The sequence below is a fragment of the Hyperolius riggenbachi genome, chromosome 5 (assembly GCF_040937935.1).
Source record: "Hyperolius riggenbachi isolate aHypRig1 chromosome 5, aHypRig1.pri, whole genome shotgun sequence".
In the NCBI taxonomy this organism is placed as follows: Eukaryota; Metazoa; Chordata; class Amphibia; order Anura; family Hyperoliidae; genus Hyperolius; species Hyperolius riggenbachi.
In genome coordinates this window covers 371,141,529-371,166,122 of record NC_090650.1, presented here as the reverse complement: position 1 = coordinate 371,166,122, position 24,594 = coordinate 371,141,529, and the positions used below count along the sequence as shown (strand labels likewise).

Here is a 24,594-nt window from a genome sequence, read left to right as displayed (position 1 = left end):
CTGGCCGCACCTGGCACTATCGAAACTGGGGGGGGGAGAGGGGGGTCCCTGTCACTACCTGAACTGGTGGGCACCTGTCACTACCTGAACTGAGGGGTACTACCTGAACTGGTGGGCTCCTGTCATTACCTGAGCTGGGGGGAGTCCCTGTCACTACCTGAACTGGGGGGTCCCTGTCACTACCTGAACTGGGGGGTCCCTGTCACTACCTTTACTGGGGGGGGGGGTCCTGTCACTACCTGAACTGGGGGGTCCCTGTCACTACCTGAACTGGGGGGGTCCCTTGACTACCTGAACTGGGGGGCTCCTGTCACTACCTGAACTGGGGGGGCTCCTGACACTACCTTAACTGGGGGGGGTCCCTGTCACTACCTGAACTGGGGGGGGGGGGGGCTCCTGTCACTACCTGAACTGCGGAGTACCTGTCACTACCTGAACTGGGGGGGTCCCTGTCACTACCTGAACTGGGCTACTCCTGTCACTACCTAAGCTGTAGGGTCCCTGTCACTACCTGATCTGGGGGGCACCTGTCACTACCTAAACTGTGGGGTCCCTGTCACTACCTGAACTAGGGGACTCCTGTCACTACCTGAACTGGGGGGGGGGGGTCCCTGTCACTATCTGAACTGGGGGGTCCCTGTCACTACCTGAACTGGGGGGGGGGCTGCTGTCACTACCTGAACTGTAGGGTCCCTGTCACTACCTGAACTGGGGGGCCCTGTCACTACCTGAACTGGGGGGATCCCTGTCACTACCTGAACTGGGAGGCTCCTGTCACTACCTAAACTGTAGGGTCCCTGTCACTACCTGAACTCGCGGGCACCTGTCACCTAAACTACCCAGCATCACTGCCAGCCAGGCCAGTCCAGCATCACCGCCAGCTAGGCCAGCCCAGCATCACTGCCAGCCATGCCACAGCATTACTGCCAGGCCTTTCAGCCCACACATCATCCCCAAGCCAGCCAAAAACAGTATTGCCAGGCCAGCCAAGCACAGCAGCCAGTAGAGGAGAATTCAGAAGCCAGGTGAGAGGTGTCTGTTAAGGGGGCATTTTACCTATTTATGTGAAATGCTGTCTATTTTTGTGCCTCATGACTGCTGAATTTGTCTTGTTGCTGGCCTCATGATTGCTGAATTTGTCTTGTTAGGGGCTTCATGATTGGTGAATTTGTATTGTTGGGGGGCCTCATGATTGCTGAATTTGTCTTGTTGAGGGCCTCATGATTGCTGAATTTGTCTTGTTGGGGGGCCCCATGATTGCTGAATTTGTCTTGTTGGGGGCCTCATGATTGCTGAATTTGTCTTGTTGGGGGTCACATGATTGCTAACTGCGAGACTATGGGAAAAGCTGAATCATCATCATATGAGACAAAAGCATTAAATCTACTTTTTTTAGCTTTTTAAAACAGAAGATTAAAACTGGGAGGTTCTAAAAAGATGAATACATTTTTCAGTAGGAGGATGAATGAAATTGTTTATCTTCACAGTTTATTTTCAACTTGGATTTTCCATAATGTTCATGTATGAGTTAAAACGTTTGTATTTATTTTAAATTGCTGTGTTGGCACTTTGCGATAGATAGATAGATAGATAGATAGATAGATAGATAGATAGATAGATAGATAGATAGATAAGTGACTTTTCGGTTGCAGTTTGGGCACTCGGCCTCCAAAAGGTTCGCCACCACTGTCCTAGTCTAATGTCTCACATTGCTAAGTTAATGTCAATTTGGCTCCACCTGTGACCACACCCACATTCTGGTCCATGACCACACCCATTTTTCGGCACACCCCTTACCCCAAGTTTTTGGTACGGCATGCTACCCGCGCCGTACCACTTCCCCCCCCCCCCCCGCATTTCCCTCCCCCCCCCCCCCCCCCCTTCCCTGGAAAATTTTCTGCGGACGCCCATGCCAATCAGTAGCTCATACGCCCTTTCCCGTGAGAAATCTTTACCTTTTCTCAAATAGATCATCAGGGACTTCTGTCAGCTGATATTGTGGTAAAACCCCTCGCACAGTGTGATGTCATGACCATGGTACATGAACATCTGGCGATGTTTGGCCAGATCGACCATGAAACACATCTCTTTCTGATCAAATCTGGTCAGACATGGATCTATTTTCTGCCCATACACCACAGACCGATTTCCAATTGATTTCCGCATTAAATCTATCAAAAAAGGTGCCTGGTGCCGCTGTTTCCCCCACCTGCGGCCATGCTGCAGCACCAGTTCTCTTACGGACAATCGTCTCGTGATATTGAATGGTGTATGGGAACATTAAACATTTTTATTGTGTTCTGTGTTTACACCATAGCGATTTCCTGATTGCCAGTGAGTGGAAGGATAAACTCCTCAAAAACACCAAGTAAACTCAACAGCGGTTCTTCCTCCAAAGCTGAAAAAAAGTACCTATATTTAATTTTAAAGTGAACTTGTAAAGCAATGAAAACAATATAGATAGAGTCGTTTTTAAAGATTTATAAATAAATTATATATTCAACACACTTTCATGGGGGAAATCTGGTATTTGCTTTGCAATCTACAGTAATCTAGCCTGCAGTCACAGAAACTTCATACAATAATGCTGACATCTACTGGCCATTGTATAGATTACATTTTAGCTAAACTGTGGATTACAAAGAATTTAATATAGACAAGGACATTTGACATGAATGATTTTTGGCATGCCCCTCACTGGTGGAAAACTGGGGGGAGGGGGGTGATTGTAGCATTTGCTTGTTCACAACCAAACAAACAGTCCCTTCCTTCCTTTTCTTCTTTCCAATTTACATTTCTCTTTATTAGATTTTTAAAGTTACAGTTAGGTCCATAAATATTTGGACAGTGACAGCGTTTTTCTAATTTTGGTTCGGTAAAATGAATTTTAAATGAAACAACTCAAAATTTTAGCAATTTCTCTGATGGTTTTTTTTTCAGTTTTTCAAGCTCAAAGTAAACTTGAGACAAAAAGAGGGGAAAATGTTATACATACCTGGGGCTTCCTCGAGCACCCTCCAGGCTAAACGCTCCCTCACCGTCCTCCTCCACCTCCTGGTTCATCTGAAATTGCCCACGAACAGTCCTTCGGTCAGCGGGGTACTGCGCATACACGGCCCGCCGCATGTGCCCTGCTTCTGTGCAGTTCTACTGGCCCCCACTGGAGAACTTTTCAGGGCCGGTTTCAGAAGAACCAGGAGGTGGAGGAGAACAGCAAGGAAGCAGTGGGGCTGGAGGAAACCCCGGGTATGTATAAATTTTTCCCCTTTCTTCGTCTCAGGTACACTTTAAAGGACTTCCGATGGGAAATACTGCATCTATTTTTGTACTAACCTGGAGCTTCTTCCAGCCCCTCACAGCCATCTCAGTCCCTCGCTGCAGCCCCCTTCCTTTGCGTTGTCCCGCGGGCCGCTGGTAAAGATTGTGACCCCACCGGCAGGTCGGGTCTTCTACGCCTGCATGGGCATTCGTGCCCACGCGTCCACGTCATCTGGCATGTACTCAGGGGTGTAACTAGACTTAATAGGGCCCCCCTGCAAAAATGATAGCGTGGAGCGTGGTTGGTCCCCAAACCCCATGCAGGTCACGTGATTGGGAGTCGGTGAATGGCAGCATACAGTGTTCTGCTGTGAAGCAGCGTCTGGAAGCAGGAAAAAAATTACACACTCTCATGCACACGGTTTTTGTGAGTGAAGAGGGAGGTTTTTTTGCTAATTGGCTGAACTTGCAGTTGGGGAGAGGGAGGAGGAAGGCCCCCCAAAGTCTCTGGGCTCCCCTGCGGTGGCAGGGGACATAGGGGTGATTGCTACTCCCATGCACATACTGCACCTGCACACAACTACTGCACAGTCGCCGTATGCGCAAGATGACGTGGAGTCACGGGCACAAACCCCCGCGCAGGTACAGAAGCCCCAACCTACTGGCAGGATCGCGATCTTTACCGGGGCCAGCGGGACAACGCAGAGGACCGGGGATGCGGCGAGGGACTGAGACAGCTGTGAAGGGCTGGAAGAAGCCCCAGGTGAGTAAAAAAAATAAACGCAGTAAGTCCTTTAAGGATGGCTTCTTTCACCTGCATGGAGAGCTCCTTTGACTGCATGTTGTCTGTTCACAGCAATATCTTTCACATGCAAGCTCCACTATAAGTCGCCAGGACCACTGAGGAGCAATACTATTTGGTAGCCTAAAAGAAAACTATAGGGGCAAGATCTGACATGAGAATAGGACCGATACAGACAGTTGGAGAGAGGTCTAGAATAGGAGGAGACACAAAGAGGTAGTCTAACTTTGAATTAGCATGTTAAAAATATATGTAATCTTTAACTTGAGGATTCAATATCCTCCAGATATCTATTAAGCCCAAATTAGCTATTTAAACAAAAAAAAAACCCACATAAGAGCCTTTGCTGAGAGAAAGCACCTACCAGAGGAATAATCCAGAAAGTATCCAACTGGGAGGGAAACGAGGGGAAGGGAAGGTAAACTTCAGGAAAACCTGTGAGCTCAGATTACCTCCACTCTGGGCTGTCTTCTTCATCTAGGGTAAATACAGGGCAACATTGTTAACCACTATGTGAAACAGACTCAGAAAGAACATAATTAAATCATCTTGAACTCTGCAAGCCGAGGACTCCTTGAAGTCCTTGGCATCCCCGCACTCTACCCTGCCCCCCAGTGTGACCACTGGGTGTGCAGGGGTGACCAGAGGGGCAAGAGCAGCGAGAGGGCAGCGCAAGAGCATCTCTCCACCTCAGTGAGATCATCCAGATCCCAAGAATCCAGATCCCATTTTTATTAGATTCATTAACCTCCCTGGCGTTCATTTTTTTTTAACCACTTCCCCTCCCCCGGGATGAGTAACTGCGAGTAATTACCTGCATTTCCCCATATCTTTTTGCAGGGGCGTAGCTACTACCTCCATCTCCGCAGTGCTCTCCCGCTCCCCCCTTCCCCCGAAGGCGAGTATGTAGCTTCAGTGATCCCTGGCGAGCGACAAGACACTAACGACACTGTACACATGCTTCATCAGCCTTTGGCCCGGTTCACATTGCGTTTTTTTTAATGGAACGTAACCGGAACGTATACTGTACAAACGGAACGTATGTGAAAGGATCCAATGTTAACCTATTGGACCATTTACACGTGTCCGTTGGTACGGATACGTTCCATAAGTTCCGTTCCCCGGACCAAAAAAATGCAGCAGGCCCTAATTTTCCAGCGGAAAATGCCCAGCGGAACCGAACAAAAAATGCTGCTGTATTGGGGCAATGGTAAACGAAAAGTTTCTTTTACAGGGGATGGGGTAGAGTGACCAGACGTCCCGGATTTCCCGGGACACGTAACGGATTCGGGGTCCGCTGTCCCAGGCAGCATGAGGTCCCGGGAAACGTCCCGCTTTCAGCAGCGGGACGTCCCGGCCTCGGGACTCTGGCCACTCTATACTCATGAACTGGCAGCGGCGTCTATAGACGCAGTGCCAGTTCATTGCCCGCAGCCCCGCTCCAACCTAACTGTCTTCCGGTGTTCCGACACCGGCAGGCGAGCAGGGCTATGGCAAGATGACTGCCGGAGCCCTGTACTGGAGACTATTTGTGTCTCCAGTACAGGGCTTCGGGCGCCATCTTGCCGTAGCCCTGTCAGCGCGGGAGAGAAGATCAGCAGCAAGATGGTCCCGGGAGCAGCGCGCCAGAGGCCGGAGACTTCTGCCAGGTGAGTAAATGCTTTCTTTTCCAGGTGAAATGTTTGCCCGCATTGCGTTTCTTTTCCAGGTGAAATGTTTGCCCGCATTGCGTTTTTTTTCCAGGTGAAATGTTTGCCCGCATTGCGTTTCTTTTCTGGTGAAATGTTTGCCCGCATTGCGTTTCTTTTCTGGTGAAATGTTTGCCCGCATTGCGTTTCTTTTCTGGTGAAATGTTTGCCTGCATTGCGTTTATTTTGTACTGACATGTTTGCCCGCTTTGCGTTTATTTGTACTGACATGTTTGCCCGCATTGCGTTTATTTTGTACTGACATGTTTGCCCGCATTGCGTTTATTTTGTACTGACATGTTGCCCGCATTGCATTTATTTTATACTGACATGTTGCCCGCATTGCATTTATTTTGTGCTGACATGTTGCCCATTGCGTTTATTTTCTGGTGTCCGGGGTAACTGTTACTGCATTTATTATTTAATGGACATAGATGGCTATGTTTGCTGCTTTGTGGTTACGGTATACTATTAGCATCACACAGTTTCTGCACACCCATGATGCAAAGTCTCGTTTGTCTTATGCCTCGCTGTTACATCATTACGTTAGCTCCGCCCATACAATGTCATGGCCACGCCCATTTTCACCGCGGCACTGCAGCCACCCCCCCCCCCCCCAGTCTTCGTTGCTGCGCGCTCCTCAGTCCTCCCCACTTTTCGCCGCTACCCTGCCCCCACACCCCCCCTCCCTGTCCCAGTTTGGACCCACAAAAATCTGGTCACTCTAGGATGGGGGGGTATGGCAACGCGAACCTGAGCAGTGGGAGGGTGCAGCAGCCGAGTGGGTGGGTGAGCGAGGGTAACTGGCCTTAAGTACATACTTAAAGGATGGCGGTAGAGGCTTAAGTCTTCTTCCGCGTCATGTGACTACATGACGCATCATGTGACTAGTCACATGAAATGCTGTGTAATTACAGCGCAAGGAGAGAGGCGCCACTGCCATTAGGTATGTATTTGCTGGCAAACGGAGTGAAAACCGATCCGATCCATTGGTGATCAGATCAGTTTTCACAATTCATTTGCACAGAGCCACCCGGATCTGGTGAAGCAGAGACCGGATCCGCTCACCGGATCCGTTTGGCTTATATTTTCTAATGTGAACCAGGCCTTTGGCTGACGGCGCTTCTATTGCTGTATGTGGGGGGAGGAGGGACGATGACCAGCACCGGAAATGAAACAGCTTCCGGCAGACGCAAAGAACAATGCCGTCGTTGTGGTGTAATGCATCACTAAAGATCCGACACTTAGTGATTATCATGCAGCTGCTGTACTCACTGGTCTAATGCCCAGTTCTTGGCCAGGGCCGTTGTTATAGTCCGAGTTCAGACCAAGCGTGGCAACAAACTGTCATTTTCAGATTTTATTTATTTATTTTTTGTGTTAGATTCAACTTTTACATTTAAATTTTTTTTTTTTTAACTTTCATGTTGCAATTTGAGTGCCAGCCAGCAGAGGGCACACATACCATATCATGACTCTCCCTGGGCATCGCCATCTTGCCCGCTGGATGGAGATCCAGCGGAAATGGAGGATCCCCTGCGGCTGGAGAGACCACGAGAGCTGGCTGCTGCAGACGACAGGATCGGAGGCGCCCGCAATCGTTCTGGTAAGTATTTGGCAATGCAGAACGAGTCTGGCTCATCCTTACCATTAATAGCAACTTTTTTATGGGTGAGCCAAAGTTGTGCTTACCGCCATGGAGGTTAAGGACATATCCCACTCTCACCTCAGCCGGACCACTTCTCATCTTGGACACATCCTTTTCCTCTTTTCATTTCTTCAGTTAGCATTATTTTTTGTTTATTATTTACAGAGCGCTAGCATATTCCTTAGTGCTGTACAATGTGCAAAACATATAACAATGGGGAGCATACAGTTTTGGGACTGTCAAAAATATTAGTTTTCACAAACTTTGAAACTGGTTTTAGATCTTTGTTTCAGTTTATGTGATGCACTGAAATATAATCATAAGCACTTCATATGTTTCAAAGGCTTTTATTGACAATTACATGAGATTTATAAAGAGTCCGTATTTGCAGTGTTGGCCCTTCTTTTTCAGGACCTCTGCAATTCGACTGGGCATGCTCTCAATCAACTTCTGGGCCAAATCCTGACTAATAGCAACCCATTGTTTCATAATCACTTCTTTGAGTTTCTCAGAAAGAGGCCCAGTGCACACCGAGCGGTTTTGGATGCGATCCGCCGGCCGCATCCGCCTGTAAAACCGCTTGGCTAATGTATTTCAATGGGCTAGTGCACACTGGCGGTTTGAGGTTTTTAGCAAACCGCAAACATGCCTCCTGCTGCACGTTTGCGGTTTGCAGAAGCGTTTCTGCCTCAATGTAAAGAATAGGGAAAACGCAAACCACTCTGAAAAACGCTACATCAGAGCAGTTTGCCAGGCGTTTTTGTTACAGAAGCTGTTCAGTAACAGCTTTTACTGTAATAGTATAAGTAATCTGCTACCCAAAAACGCTCTCAAAACCGCTAGACATGTTTAGAAAACGACTCTAAACATGCCTAGAATCACTCTGAAATCCGCTCCAAAAACTGCTAGCGTTTTGTGGATATGCTAGCGGTTTTGGTGTGCACTGGGCCTTAGTTGGTTTTTGTTTGTCCACTCGCCTCTTGAGGAATGACCACAAGTTCTCAATGGGATTAAAATCTGGGGAGTTTCCAGGCCATGGACCCAAAATTTCAACGTTTTGGTCCCCAAGCCACTTAGTTATCACTTTTTTTTACGACACGGTGCTCCATCGTGCTGGAAAATGCATTGTTCTCCACCAAACGGTTGTTGGATTGTTGGAAGAAGTTAGTGTTTGAGGGTGATTTGGTACCATTCTTTATTCATGGCTGTGTTTTTTGGCAAAATTGTGAGTGAGCCCACTCCCTTGGATGAGAAGCAACCCCACACATGAATGGTCTCAGGATGCTTTACTGTTGGCATGACACAGGACTGATGGTAGCGCTCACCTTTTCTTCTCCTGACAAACCTTTTTCCAGATGCTCCAAACAATCGGAAAAGGGCTTCGTCAGAGAATATGACTTTGCCCCAGTCCTCAGCAGTCCATTCACCATACTTTATGCAGAAGATCAATCTGTCCCTGATGTTTTTTTGGGAAAGAAGTGGCTTGTTTGCTGCCCTTCTTGACACCAAACCATCTTCCAAAAGTCTTCGCCTCACTGTGCGTGCAGATGTGCTCACACCTGCCTGCTGCCATTCCTGAGCAACCTCTGCACTGGTTGCACTCCGATCCCGCAGCTGAATCCTCTTTAGGAGACGATCCTGGCGCTTGCTGGACTTCCTTGGACTCCCTGAAGCCTTCTTAACAAGAATTGAACCTCTTTCCTTGAAGTTCTTGATGATCCTATAAATTGTTGATTTAAGTGCAATCTTAGTAGCCTCAATATCCTTGCCCGTGAAACCATTTTTATGCAATGCTATGATGGCTGCTTGCGTTTATTTGCTGGTCACCGCGGTTAACAATGGAAGATCAATGATTTCAAGCATCACCCTCCTTTTAACATGTCAAGTCTGCCATTCTAACCCAATCAGCCTGACATAATGATTTCCAGTCTTGTGCTCGTTAACATTCTCACCTGAGTTAACAAGATGATTACTGAAATGATCTCAGCAGGTCCTTTAATGACAGCAATGAAATGCAGTGGAAAGGTTTCTTTGGGATTCAGTTAATTTTCATGGCAAAGAAGGACTATGCAATTCATCGGAACACTCTTCATAACATTCTGGAGTATATGCAAATTGCTATTATAAAAACTTAAGCACCAACTTTTCTAGTTTGCAATATTTTTGACAGTCTCAAAACTTTTGGCCAGGACTGTAGATACATTTCCTCTTTTCCCCTTCCTTTTCTGTCTTCTCCCTACCTATTCCAACTTTCTCCCACACAGGATTATTCTTTCCCTTTGCTCTTCCCTTGTTCTTGGATGTTTACCTTTACAGCGTTTACATAAAAAAATAATAATAATATCTGAACACAATAAATGCAAATAAATAACCTGACAATTTTTGGAATACACAATAAAAACTGTTTATATAGATTTATTTAAAACCATAAGCAATAAAGAGCAAACATATGAACAGATACTGGTGCAGTGCAAAACATATGTACAATTTCCTATCTGCTAAATGGAGATAATATACACTGTACACTCTCTCATATGTGTTGGTTATTCAGGACCGGTTCCCTTTATATCTCTGAAAATAATTTCTTCCAATGATTTAGATGTTTTTATTAAAGTAAACCAGAAGTGAAGATAAACTGATAGGATAAACAATTGTGCCTGTAGAAAAAAAAATCCTAAAAGGTCACCAAACACTGTGATATTTTTAGTATATTATACATTAATTCGATAAAAAGAATGAATTTGACACAGCACATCGATATCAAAATCAATTGTATATTGATGGAGAAAGCTGTTCTTTTTCAGATTGATATGGGTGGACTGATATCTGATGAGAGTATTAATTAGCACACAATATGCAGGTGAACGATCAATAGGAGACAATTGATTGTTTGCATGATCTAAAGCCTATTTGAGCATGTATTATGGACTTTACCGACCTTTTACGAATGCAAGGTAAACCCTATTTTGCCTATTTTGCCGTAAGGGGGTGCAAAAGTAATGAAAGTCTATGCAGACTTTCACACTTATTGCTGTGCAGCAGAAGTATCCTAGCAGATGCTAGGGCAACAGCGCGTTACCGCAAGCACTGCGCTTTATGCATCATGCTTGCGGTAATGTAAGTCTATGGGCGACACACATAGTGCAAACGACAGAGCGTGGTGTGGGAATCCCAGTGAATTACTTCCTGCCATGCAGGAATACGTGATTGAGTAAGGGGCGGCGCCATGCATATGACCCTATCGGGGCACTCTGCCGCGGGGTCTTATGTTTGTAATTTTTTGCGTTGTGATGGAATGCTGTAGGAGCGTCGCATCCCCACTGCAACGCCAAAAATAAGTATAAAACTGGCCTAAAGAGTTAAAATGGCATTTGTACATTTATTCAGCTCCCATACGGAGTAATGATGACCTACTGAACTTTTAACTATTCCATGCTGTCCAAAAATGTTATCACAAAGTTTTATGACCTCTTATTAAGGAGAATTACACTGCAGTATGACTTCATCCAACTGCAGAGAGACTTAGCACCAGACTATTAACCCCCACCCTGGTTGGAAACAAAAACATAGGCAAGTTCTAAGTAGGATTGGTACTGTATATACATGTTTCTCTCTCCTTGCTGCACTGCATGTTCATGAATGGCTGTAGAATCTGGCATGTTGGGAGGGCAAGTGGAATGCAAATTTTTCCGACTTGATACAAAGTTTGTTGTAGTTTGTATACAGATTGAAATTACAATTAAATTTGCATCAAGCTGGAACAAATGCAAAACACTGACCGTCCCTATTGATTTCACTTGCTGAACACCAAGGGCTCATCGACCGCCACCTTCCGCTCCTGCCCCACCCCCACCCCACTTGCACAGAGATTTTCCAACAGGTCCAATCAAACTTTCGATCAATAAACTATTTGAAATCAGTCAAAATTGAACTGCTATGTTGGGCAATAGTGGACTGACTTTATGAAAAGGATCAATTTATCCAAAAATAGGTCTGAAAAATCGATATATGTACAGTCAGCTTTACAAAGAAAAGTTAGACAAATTAGGCCCATGTATTACCTAAATAACTTATGTTTCACATAAGTAACATCTCAGCCATCATCAACCAATAAGATCAGCCATGATCAGCCATACAGATATCTGTGGATCTTTGACGTATGTACAGATGTGCAGTATTGTGACATCAGAGGAGTCTGAGCCCTGGCGGGTGAGCTTATAAATTGATCAGGCCTATTGAGAAATACATTCTGGGGTTGACATAGTACAGCAGAAGTACAGCAAAGTGAATCAGGGTCAATTTCAATCATCCAATCATGTGCAAGTGCTGTAGTTCAGCAGTTAGAGAAGTGTGAGTGAACAAGTCCATGTTATCTGATCAATACTCTGTATACAACATTCATATTCATTATAATTTACAAATCTGTACACACAATAGAAAACATTCTTCATTAAGTAGCCCAGGCAGCCAACATCTTCATGTCATCCTCGTCCTCCACCCTCTTCCTTGAAGAAGCTGCAGGTAAGAAAATTAATAGTATAAATGGCTTTTCATTTAAATGGTTTCCTAATGGCTTTAGTGTTACTAAACTGCAGCTTTTAATTATTATTATTATTATTATTGATTTATAAAGCACCAACATATTCCGTGGCGCTGTACAAAGTAAGAAACCAACATGTAGTACATAATAATGCAGACAATGGTGTACACAAATATAAAAAAGACATAATTGGTGATAAAATACAAAAACGATACAAAATACAGAATACAAGATAGAGAATTGGTAAATAATGAGTGTTAAGGGTTATGGAATGGGTTTCTTCAAATTCTGCTAAGATGTGGCATGTTACATCTACAGGACAGAGTACCCAGCAAGCTCCTGGTGAACCAGAACTCCTAGGAGTGTTTTAAGGACTACAAAGGACCAAAAAAGTCCTCTTATGCTACGTTTCCATTTTAGTGTTAAATTTTCTCGTCCCAAAAAATCGTACAAGATTTTTCAGATTGGTGGAAATTCGCGTGTACATTTTTATACGTGAAAATTCGCATTAGTCAAATTTAACATAATCTGTCTTAGTCATGACTGCAGACAACTTCCTGTAACCATGCATTTAATGTGGATTTTCACGCAAATAACATGGAAATTTCGTGTTGCTATGCGATGCCATTGCAAAGCATTATATGCGAATCGCGGTCAATAATTGTAAAATACTCGAAAAAAGCAAAAGCAGGACCTCAGATTTTTTTTTCGCGTACAAACGCTTACGAAAATTTGCATTGAATGGAAACGGCCCCATTCACTACCATTTGTTGCTAAAATTTTCTAAGCAAAAAATCTTGAAGAACACGCAGTGGAAACCTAGCCTTACTCAAAATCCTATGGAAAACAAAAGTTTGCGTTCTTAAAACAGAAGGTATTTGCGGTTATTCAGGTTGGAGTGAGCTCTGAGATGTCTCCCAGTGCATCACTGCTGAATATACAAATCATCCTTTGTTGTCCCTGTAAGCTAGCCATACCTCCAGATCCCGTGGAATGCAATGATGTCACAGAGCCACATTCATCCATGCCATGCACTGATGAGGATCAAAGAATATGTATGCATGTTGGATTATTGTGGCTCTGTTTATTTAACAAGTAGACACATTTTTGCATTCCAGCAGATCTGGAGGTGTGGTTAGCTTACAGGGTCATCAAAGGATGATTTGCATATTCAGCCGTAATGCATCGTGGGAGACATCTTGGAGCTCACTCCAACCTGAATTATTGCAAATACTTTCTGTTTTAAAGTGGATCCGAGATGAACTTTTGCACATTGCATAATTGGGTTCCTTTCCTATTGTTTATAGGGCATTCCTTAAGCCAAATACTTTTTTGTTTTTGTTTTAATACTGTAATTCCCTATAAACTAAACAAGCCACGCCCACAGGTTTTCAGAGAGCCAAGGCACTTTCAGACAGTAGCAAGGGCTCATGGGAGCTCAGTCTGGGCAGGAGGAGGGGGGGGGGTATTCCTAGCCAGAGATTTCAGGGGCAGAGGGGAGGAGGGTGGATTAGGTTTTTTTGCTCAAGATGCAGATAAGCCTGCCTCTGTGTAATGTTTACAAACAACATGGCTGCTGTCATTGTATAACAGGAAGGAAGAATCATATTCTATTAAAGCTGTTTGCAGCTAGATTTGTTGTATCTAAACTTTAGATAAGATATATAGACAAGTTACTTGTTATAGTTTTTCATCTCAGATCTGCTTTAAGAGGGAACACTTTTGTTATCTACAGGACAGGGATTGAGAGTGGAATCACCCCTTGGCTTATATCTTATCTACACATCAATAATGGTGAATAGAATATTCTCCTCCCTGGCTTATAATATCTCATCTACAGATAGAGAACAGAACAACCTACTGCTTCATCATGGCAGGTTCTAGGCTTCTTGCTGTCTGAAGCATACTTGTGAGGATGCTCTCAACCTCTCTGTTTGTTTAGTGTCCTGCCTGGCTTCCCTAATTGGACAATTCAGAGGATCAGATAAGTAATGTGTCTCCTAAGAGGGGAGTAGGGAGTCTTGGGACAGTCAAAACTTTTCAACCTGTATCTAATACCTTATCTAGTTGTGCACATGCAAGCATTAGAACAATGGTGAGAGAGCAGGCAGATTTTATTTCTACAGACCCTGCAGGCAAGCCTCTGCTCTGCACGCCCTCAAATTTCTCTGTAATTGCGCCTGCCTGAAGCACATCGTTCACATTGCTTTATACAAGAACCGGCCCGGTGCTTTATTACTTCTCAGGTATAGGTTGGGGAAAGAGAGCGGAATCGCCCTTCTGGGCTATAAGATTAAAACTACAAGTCAGGGATGGACACTGGAATTGCTGCTAAGTTATTATAAATCAACTATGGTGCCCGTGTTTTGCATAGCATTACTCCTTTTCATACTTACACTCACATTTTCTAATGTTTTTGGTGTTAGTGTAACTTAAATACCTGCATTTATACCTTAGGTCAGCTTCGGTATTTCATAAGCATGACAGATTTAGTATTTACAGGAGTATAACTTCAAATTGCCCTCCAATTTGCACAATACTCCCCCACCCCACCCTTGGTGACCCCCACAGGGGTCATGTAACAAGTGTAGCCATCGTGATCCCACGCCCATAACAAGCATGGCCTCCAAAAAGCCTGATCTGGAGGATGGAATCCTGTATTAATGGGAGGGAGGAAGATTAAGTTGTAGGGGCCCCTACAGCCCTGAGCCCCACTGCAGTTGCTGAGGCTGCTTCCCCCATAGTTACACCTCTGAGTATAAATTGCAGCAGCTACCATAAAAGATGGATAGTTCAAAGTTTAAACCTTCTATTAGACTGGTAAGGCCAGCATAAGGAAACAGATTCATGAAGATCCCAAGAACCTGAAGATATAACTAGTCTCAGGCATTCAGAAAGACACCTACCTGGCCGGGATGGCAGTTTGTTAGCTGGCAGTTTGTGAGATGGCACACTTGGCAACGTCACACTGGCCATGTGCTTATTGAGATCTTCTTGTTCCAACTCTTCCAGTTCCGCCATTAACTCATCCTGCAAGGGTAACAAAGATACGACTCAATACTGCACAACAAGTAATGCCAACACACAACATCATACAAACATAAGAAACCGCTTCCTATGCTTTCTACTAACTTACCTCATCAAACTCCTCCCCAAAACCAACTGGGCGAGAAATGGCATCAGAAATTTCCTGGGCAACATCTTGCTGTTCATGGATATCCTGCATCAGATCGTCGATCTTATCAAGATCCCTGCAAATAAAAAAGTCAGTCTATAATTAGAAAAGCTACATACAGCCCTGCATTTTTGCTTTTTCATCTGTAAAGATCGTTTTCAGTGGCAGTTTTGGAATGATTGCTGTACAGACAGCCCTGATCTATTGATGTATAGACAGCCATGATCTATGAAGACAAGAACATACAACTGGAGCAGCTGCTATGTCTGAACATGGAGAAGAGGCATGGCTAGCAGAGTGCATATTTAATTAAGGGGCGTGTCAGCACACAGACTCACATCAGGCTAGCTCTGTGCTCTGTGTGAGTCAGGCAGAAGCAGCAGAGCAAAGGGGGAGACTGAAAAAGATCTGCTGAGGGTAGAACTGATGCTGCCCCCTACAGTCTACTGAGGTGAATCACATGAGTCAGTCTGCTTCATTGTAAAGTTGCTCCAGCTCTGAGTATTCCTTTTTGCCTTGATAAATGCATAGCTCCCAACTGTCCCTCTTTCGGAGGGACAGTCCCTCTTTGGGAGCCCTGTCCCTCTTTCCTCCTCATTTGTCCCTCTTTCAGGACTTTGTCCCTCTTCCTATGTAAATATATATATTTCTCTACTAAAAATGTGTTTGCAACTTTATTGCCATCCTTTAAATTGATATATTACTAATTTTAAAATGTTACTAGGAAGGAAAATGAACCAGTATAAAATGGACCAGTGTGGTTTGTATTATAAAACATAGTTACATAGTTATTTTGGTTGAAAAAAGACATACGTCCATCGAGTTCAACCATTTTTCTTATGAGATCTTTATGGTATGCGTGACTAGGGGTGTGACGGGGGTGTGATCAGGGGTGTGGCAGGGGCATAGCTTAAGTGTCCCTCTTTCTCATCTCAAAAAGTTGTGAGGTATGTAAATGAGTTTCCAAAACAGTGGCACATACATTATTTGATTGCAAAACTCTGAAAACAAACTGATGAATTTCAGATGGAATTTTCCAAAGGCTTGCTGGCTGATCTTCCATTCTGTGTATCTGTATTTTGTATATGACCACTGAGAAAAAAATAGTTCCAGAAGTCAGAGTACATTGTGTACCACAGAGAAGCAGCGAGGCTGATACTGACTCTCTAGTGTAGGATCTAGCCATAAATGTAGCAAGTTATTGATGTGCTGTATATGCAAATCTCCCCTACAATATTTGCAAGACTTGGCTTCAATTCATCAAGCATTACCGCATTCGGTAATGCTGAAAACAGCTGACTTAACGAAGCACTTTAGAAAATGTTAATTCATCAAAGCTGTTACCGAATGAGAAGCTGAAATGACACAGCAATGAGATAAATTACCGACATGTGCTCAACAAATGTTAATTCATCAAGGTTCCCACATTCGATAACACATTCGGTGTTTATCTCAAGCTCTCCCCTGTCGTTACAGGCTTCGAAAGCCTTCTGTGTGAATGTTTTCATGATTAGCAGGAGCAGGCAGCCAATAGAAACAGCCCCTGTTCTCCTGCAAGTGCCGCTGATAGGTCACACAGGCTTCTCCACACAAGCTTTCAGACCCCCCAAGCAGTGAGCAGAGAGAACGGGTCAAAATATATCCCCAGATTCCCTTCGGTGGTGTAACCCTTTCAGGCCCTGTTTGATAATGCAAAGATGCTGGTGGTGAAATCACCAAGCATGGCATTTGTAATGTCTCCAGGAAGTTCATCTACGTTGTGGCAAATAAATAAAATGTTAAGAAAGACTGATCGACAGATTCAGAGCAGCAGAGGCAGTATAAATAACAGTAACTATAACACCTTTACATCTAAAGGGATGTCTGGATGCCTTCTATTGTTATCAGCTTGTAACAACACAGGGACATTCCAAGCTGCTCTGCACCACTCTGCTGTTATCGAACAGCCTTTGATGAATTGAAGCCTAGTAGTTCGGTAACTTAAGGAACCTCTACCACACATGGGAAAATATTGATGAATTAGCACAGTGAAGTGTAAAATACCGAATGCGGTATTTTAAGGACCGGGGTTTTGTTATCGAACACCCTTTGATGAATTGAAGCCAAAGTATAAATAAGAAGGACTTTTCTGAATAGTAACAAATATTATAGCATTATTTATGTTGATTTTGTACATTACAATTAAACCTAATAAATCAGCACTATAAGGGCATTTACTGACAGGTTAAATTGGGTGGCACCCATTGCCATGCCGTGCGACATGGTCTCATTCAAAGTGGTGACACATAGCAGTGCAACAAAACAATGCCAACCGGACTTTTTCTTCCTAGGCCACAGCACTGGTGTGAACAGGCAGATTGAGTTTAAGGCAAGTTACTGGCGGGTTGAGCATAATCTTGAGCAGTGTTCATTGCTGTGCACTGTGAGCAGGCCCTAACACCCAGGGCCGGCCCACTCATGAGGCGGGGTGAAACTTTTGCCTCAGGCGGCACATTTCTAGGGGCGGCATCCGCCCGTCGGTGGGTGCGGGGAGCCGGCCGCCGAGCTGGAGGGGTAGCGGGCAGGACGGGGGTATTGGGCCTAGCGGCGGGGAGGGGGGTCGAACCCCCCCTCTCTCGCCTGGGTCCTCCGATCTGCGCTCCTCTCCAGCCTTAAATAGTTCAAAAGCAGACGCTACTCCTAAGAGGCATGGGCGGGGAAGACTCACCTCTTCCTCGTTCCAGGCCAGCGTGCGCTCCACTGACGTCACTTCCTGCAACGCCGCCCACTTACAATACAGTGGGCGGCGTTGAATTTGCCTCAGGCAGCAAAAAGTCTAGGGCCGGCCCTGCTAACACCTTTAAAACAGCACTGTGATTATGTGATCAGTGCAACATCATGTACTAAATGGCTGCTGTCCCACCTAAAGAACCTGTTAAAACAATATCCAAGCTAGCAGTGTGGGTCATGACCAACTATCTGCCACTAGCCATTTGCCACTACATTCCAACCACTGTCTGGCACTACCCATTGCCTGCTACCTGCCACTAGCTGTCACCCTCTGTCTGCCACACACAGTCACCCATTAGCCTAATTAGGTACAGTCACAAGAGATGTTTTGGATATTTCTGGATCCTAGCAACCAGAGTCAAACTTGCAGAGGATAGCACTTTTACTAAGAAAAAATCTTTATCATTTTTTTATCCTAAAAAAATTAAGTTTTTACTTTTTATATTTAAATAAGAGATTGCTTTGGAATATAGTGGTGGTGGTGTGTGTGGGGAGGAAAGGGGGTGGGGGTGACACTGTGACTTACATAAAGCAGACTTTTTTACTTTTTAGCAATCCTTTCTGGCTCATATTAGCAGTTCAGTGAATTGTTGCCAGCACAGTAAACTTTGAGGCTGGACGCACACATAGCAGAAACGCTAACGTTGCATAAAATGCTGCATTTTTGCTGCTAAGGGAAGTCTATGGGCCGCAGGAAAAAACGCATATAAAAAACGCATATGCGTTTTTTATGCATGCGTTTTGGAAAACGCAGGTTGTGTTGCATAATATTCATAGACGCAACAAAAACGCACATAATGAAAGTCAATGGGAACGCAATAGTATGTGTTTTTATGCGTTTCCATGCGTTTTTATATGCGTTTTCCCCCGAAATATTTTTTTTATGTATTTCCGCTTCCTGTTATCTTCCTAGTGATTTGCATAAATGTAAATCTGAAAACGCATACAAAAAGCATATGTTCGCATCGCAAACGCATTAAAATGCACGCAACATGCATCTGCATTACACATATGTGCCTGTGATTACTCCGGTTTCCTAAAGGTGGCCATACACTGGTCGATTTGCCATCAGATTCGACCAACAGATAGATCCCTCTCTGATCGAATCTGATCAGAGAGGGATCGTATGGCCACCTTTACTGCAAATAGATTGTGAACCGATTTCAGCCTGAAACCGATCACAATCTGTGGTGGTGCTGCCGCTGCTCCCCCCCCCCCCCCCCCCCTCTACTGTTTAAACTTCTGAGCGCCCTCTACTGCTTAAACTTCCTGCCGGGCAGGAAGAAGTGAAGCATGCCGAAGACCAGACCAGAGCGGAGGAGACAGCAGTGAGCGGGGATTCGCACCGGCCGGATCAGGTAATGTCGGGCATTCGAACGCCGCTAACGACGCACTCCCGACCCGCCGGCGACCGAGAAAAATCTCCCGCACGGATGGGTCGTCGGGAAAGATCGATTTCGGACGGAAATCGATCGTTCTGTCAGCGGTGTGCGCAGCGATTTTACAGCCGTTTTGATCACTGTGATCGAAACGGCTGTATATCGGCGGGAAAATCGTTAGGTGTATGGGCCCCTTAAGGTCACTGCTCAGTAGCTGTACATATTCCATTGTACAGGCTGCCTTGCTTTGCTCACGATTGCTGATGATGAGATGGAAGTGATTTCAGACACTCCATATGCAAAGCAAGAATACCTCCCACTGTGTGAGGTCCATTGTAGGATAAAACTGGCATTGTGATAAGTCCAGCAAAGCAGGTAAAGTCTGAAGAGATGCAATAAAATGTACTTCCTGCTTTGTGAATACTTGTGAATCAGTCAAACAAACAGCAGTGAAATTGGGTTTATTTTACACCTAGCTAATGCCATACATTCCAGTTAGATTTCCAATAAAATTATAGTAGTTGCTGTCCAAAAGTGAAAACCGTGGTTGCAAAATTTGCATGTGAACTGTAATGATGATTGTAAAAATGAGGAGTAAGGCCCCGTTCACACTTGCATTTCTGTAAAGAACGGACCGGATGACCGGACCGGATCCGTTCCGTTTGCATACGTATTGATACGGCTGCGATCTGGATCCGTTTGGTAAAAGAGATACAAACTATATAAATATTGTTGGGGTCTGGGAGGTCAGCAGAAGGTGCACATGTAGAATCAGGTCCTCTGCTGTGTAGGGACTCACCTCCACCTCCCACATACTGCCAAACAGCTCCAGCACAAAGTCACTGCTGCTCCACTCCAGAAATGCTGGGCTCATGTGTCGCCATCCAAAATGGCCGCTAGAAAACACATAGGAAGTGGGGTAGAACATCAGGTTTTTATAGCCAGTGTGTTCTGTGCTTTCTGTTTCCCATTGGTTTCTATTGCCGGATGGTGTAGTCAGGCTCCGGTCCGGGTGCGTCGGTCGGATGATCCGGACACAAAAATAGAGCGTGTTGGAAAAGTGTCCGGAGTCCGGATCCGATCCGGCTCCGATCCGTATGGAACGGATGCGTGTGAACGGCCGCATAAACTTTGCATTGCTATGCATAACGTTTGTTCTGTTTGTACAGTATACGTTCCGGATCCGACCCAGCTAATCCGGACACCGAACGCTAATGTGAACCGGGCCTAATGCTTTCAAAGGAACCTGAGGTGAGCCCTATGGAAGCTGCCATATTTATTTCCTTTTAAACAATACCAGTTGCCTGGCAGCCCAGCTGATCTTTCTGATCAGTAGGGTCTACATCACACACGTGAAACAAGCATGCAACTAAACTTGTCACAATTTGATCTGCATTGTTGTTCATGGTCTATGGCTTAAAGACAGAGGATCAGGACAGCCAGGCAATGTGCATTATTTAAAAAGAAATAAACATGTCATCATTTATATCCCTCTTGCCTCGGGTCCCCTTTAAGATGCTCACACATAAAAAAAAGAGGAAACAGTACATATTACCTTTTAAAGGAACTCTGTCGCGAAAATCTTAAAATGTAAAATACATGTAAACATACCGTATATAAATGAGAAGTACGCTTCCTCTAGAGTAAAATGAGCTATAAATTACTTCTCTCCTATGTTGCTGTCACTTACAGTAAGTAGTCGAAATCTGACAGAACTGACGGGTTTTGGACTAGCCCATATTCTCATGAGGGGTTCTCATGGTTATCTTTATTTTCAAAAGCACTTAGTGAATGCCGGTTACTCTGTCCAACTGCCCAAAAAGTGTGCAGCGAGTATGGAAGCTGGCCAGCATGTTTGTACAAATCTTTTTCAGGGAATGTCTTTATAAAGAATAAAGGCCATGCTGAGAATCCCCCATTAAGAGATAGACTAGCTCAAAACCTGTTGGTAATGTCAGATTTCTACTACTTACTGTAAGTGATAGGAACATAGGAGAGAAGTAATTTATGGCTTATTTATTTCTGTGAGAAACATACTACTTTTTTACATGTTTTTTACAATTTAAAATTTTTGCGACAGTTCCTCTTTAAATATTAAATATTGCTTCCTTTAGATCACACAGAGGTTTTGGTGATTGTATTTCCCTTTTCAACAATAATTTATGTGTAATGGCAATCAATATGGTGTACTTGCTGCGTGCTTTGTGCTGCAGTACCCTCAGGGTGCATGCAGATCAATGGAAACAGCAGATATTAGGAGGTATTTTATTGTTGGGTTCTGAGACCAGACGTAGATGTATAATATATGCATTATAGATAGCATACAATAGCACACACACAATACATATATCATAATAGAAGAAACTTGCTGAAATTACCGCAGATGCAAGCTAAGAATTCTCTTCTCTGAATTCAGATCAGTAGAACCCACAGAGATATTCAATAGCATGACCACACACGAGAGACATTATTAGCGTCCATGGTATGTATGCAGCACTTGTTATCCAACAATTAGCATCAGGATACACGCACATTGCTTGTCCACTTGTTATAGCTTTTGTGGATTAAACAATGGTGTTTTACTTTGCTGTATATAAATTGTGAAGATGCCTTTTACCGTCTTTCCCCGAATATAAGACACTGTCTTATATTCTTTTTGGGGAGGAAATGTGTGCTAGGTCTTATTTTCGGGGGTGGGAGGGGCTAGACGCTGTGTGTATGGGGAGGTGTGTGGTCTCTTACCGCACCTCCCTTGTGGCTGCGTCCCCCTCCGTTCCTGGTAATTCCTCCGGTGGCGGCGGCATTGTAATCCATCTGTGAGGGCGCCCTGTGACCCTCACGCAGTACGCTAGGCCGGCTCTGCGCTGGCGCTCTCTTCCTGTCATCATGTGCGCCCGGCAGATTAATCAATGTGCGCCTGGGACGCATCTGCCGGGCGCACATGATGACAGGAAGAGAGCGCCAGCGCAGAGCTGGCCTAGCGTACTGCGTGAGGGTCACAGGGCGCCCTCACAGATGGATTACAATGCCGCCGCCACCAGAGGAATTACCAGGAACGGAGGGGGACGCAGCCACAAGGGAGGTGCGGTAAGAGTCCACGCACCTGCCCATACACACAGCGTCCCGCCCCCAGCTAGGCCTTATTTTCGGGGTAGGCCTTATATTTCAAGCATGCTTGAAATATAAGGGAGGCCTTACTTTCGGGGTAGGTCTTACTTTAGGGGAAAGACGGTAGCAAAGGAGAGAGGGGGGGGGGGGGGGGGGAGGGAGAGAGAGAGTTCTGTCTTTCCACCCATAGTAAAGATGTTTTTGCTAATTTTTCCTCATCTTTTTATACAACATTTAAATAAAGTTAAAGTGGGAGGTTTTTATATCCAACGCCAGATTTACACCTTAAAGTGTACCAGAGCTCAATGAAATAAAAAGATTTATACAGTACATACCAGGGGCTTCCTCCAGCCCCACCCGCTTGGATCGCTCCCACGCCGGCAAGCGCTGTCTCCTGCAAAACACTCCCCCAGGACTTGACACCAATCAGCATTTGGCGGTCCTGGGGAAGCCACCGCGTTCACACCCCCTCACCTTTGCCACCCATCCCTTCATTGTGGTGCTTTCTCCCCCTGATAAAAGCCACAGCAAATGTTCTCTCCTCCCCACACACTCTACTCATGCACGCCCACAAACAGCTGGGCACAGCAGCCATGGCCGAGAACTTTCTGGACTTGCACAAATGAATTGTAACTCCACATGTCTAGAACGCTCTCGGCCAGCATACATCAAATAAAGGCACCTGGAAATTTGGGCACCCCGTAAGGCTGATAGTTAAAAAATCGGCATTAAATAATAATATTTTACTATGGCCAAACCTAACCCTACTCTCACACAGAACCCTCCCCCTGACACCTAACCCTTAATCCTCCACCACACAAACTAGCTACCTAACGCCTAACCTTTAAACCCCCCACCCCGCACAAACTACCTGCCCAACACCTAAACCTTAACACCCCCCCCCCCCCGCACAAACTACCTGCCCAACACCTAAACCTTAACACCCCCCCCCCCCCCCCCGCACACACTACCTGCCTAACCCCCACCATCACCCCCCGCACACTAGCTACCCAAACCTAACCCCCGCTTTTTACTGAGCATCCAAATTTCTGCTCCGGCACCTAAATATTGATATTTTACATTGTCACCTATGGCGGAGCCCAATTAGTCCATTTACCGCATGTGGCCTAATTTACTGCTTCCCTCGAGCATGGCTGGTGTGCACAGGTCTGGGCAGTGGTGAGAGAGGCTCCAGCCTCAGGGCGCAGTTTAGGAGGGGCGCACAACTCACTCAGCTATCATTCACCTATTGTGTTTGAAGCAGAGAGAAATAAGAAGAGAGGCTACATGCAGTGACTGCAAGCCAGATAACTAGAGACTAACGTATAGGAGGGGTTAGGTTCCCTGGGGCAACTCTTAAGGGGCCCATACACTCAGCCGATTTTCTGGCCGATCGATCGATCAAAATGGATCTATCGATTGGTCGATTGCAAATCGGTTGACCAATCGACCGATTGGCGGAAATCGATTTCGATTGATTTCCATCGAACAGGCAGGGTGGAAAATTTAGGTCGATCTGTTGAGATTGCTTAACATTTTGCATTGGCCCTAATGGAAATCTGATGGCAAAAAAATGCCATCAGAAATGCCAAACTGAAATCTATTGGAATTCTATCCTAGTAAAAAATGTTCCTAGAACACACCAGATAGATAAGAAATCTATTCGATGATCTATCTGCTGCTAATCTGACGAGTGTATGGCCACCTTAACTCTAATAGCAATCAGTGTGTGATGGCTGGGATGGGAGGGATGGGGAGGCACACTTTGGTGTCTCAGCCTTGGGTGCTGGAGTACCTTGCCCCGCCTCTGTGTGTGCATAAGTAGAGTGCGCGATGAGGACAGAACATGCCCGGTTCAGCAAACTGATGGAGGGCGATGTACAGAGATGGAGTGGCAGTCAGTGAAGCTGAGGGACAAGACAGTTATGGGGGACCGGAAGAAGCCCCAAGTTTGGCTACATCATGGTTTTATTTTCAGTTTGGGTGTGCTTTAAATAGAAACCAGCTTTCTATGTAAGCAATATGAATAGTCTGTGGCATTGTTGCCTTTACTGAAAGAAATACTGATTCCTTAGCTACGCCGTGATCCCAGTCATATCAATGAACTGTGTGTTGGCAGTTCCAGCAACTTGAATCAGCATTGGTCACCTCTCACCTTATCCCCGTCACTGAATGGTTGGAGCACATGATGACTTCTATTAAACATTAAACTTGGTATCGCAGTACT

General features: G+C 45.1%; 1 protein-coding gene across 1 annotated transcript in view; it reads right to left on the bottom strand.

Moving 5' to 3' along the window:
• Nucleotides 1–9,795: 9,795 nt before the first annotated feature.
• CHMP4C (charged multivesicular body protein 4C) overlaps nucleotides 9,796–24,594 on the bottom strand; it is a 56,021-nt gene continuing 41,222 nt past the window's right edge. Inside the window, exons 3-5 of the mRNA XM_068234862.1 lie at nucleotides 15,073–15,187; nucleotides 14,843–14,966; nucleotides 9,796–11,911 (exon numbers count right to left, since the gene is read on the bottom strand). Of these exons, the coding sequence (XP_068090963.1) occupies nucleotides 11,847–11,911; nucleotides 14,843–14,966; nucleotides 15,073–15,187 (304 nt within the window). The 3' untranslated portion in view covers nucleotides 9,796–11,846. The remainder of the gene's footprint in view (nucleotides 11,912–14,842; nucleotides 14,967–15,072; nucleotides 15,188–24,594) is intronic.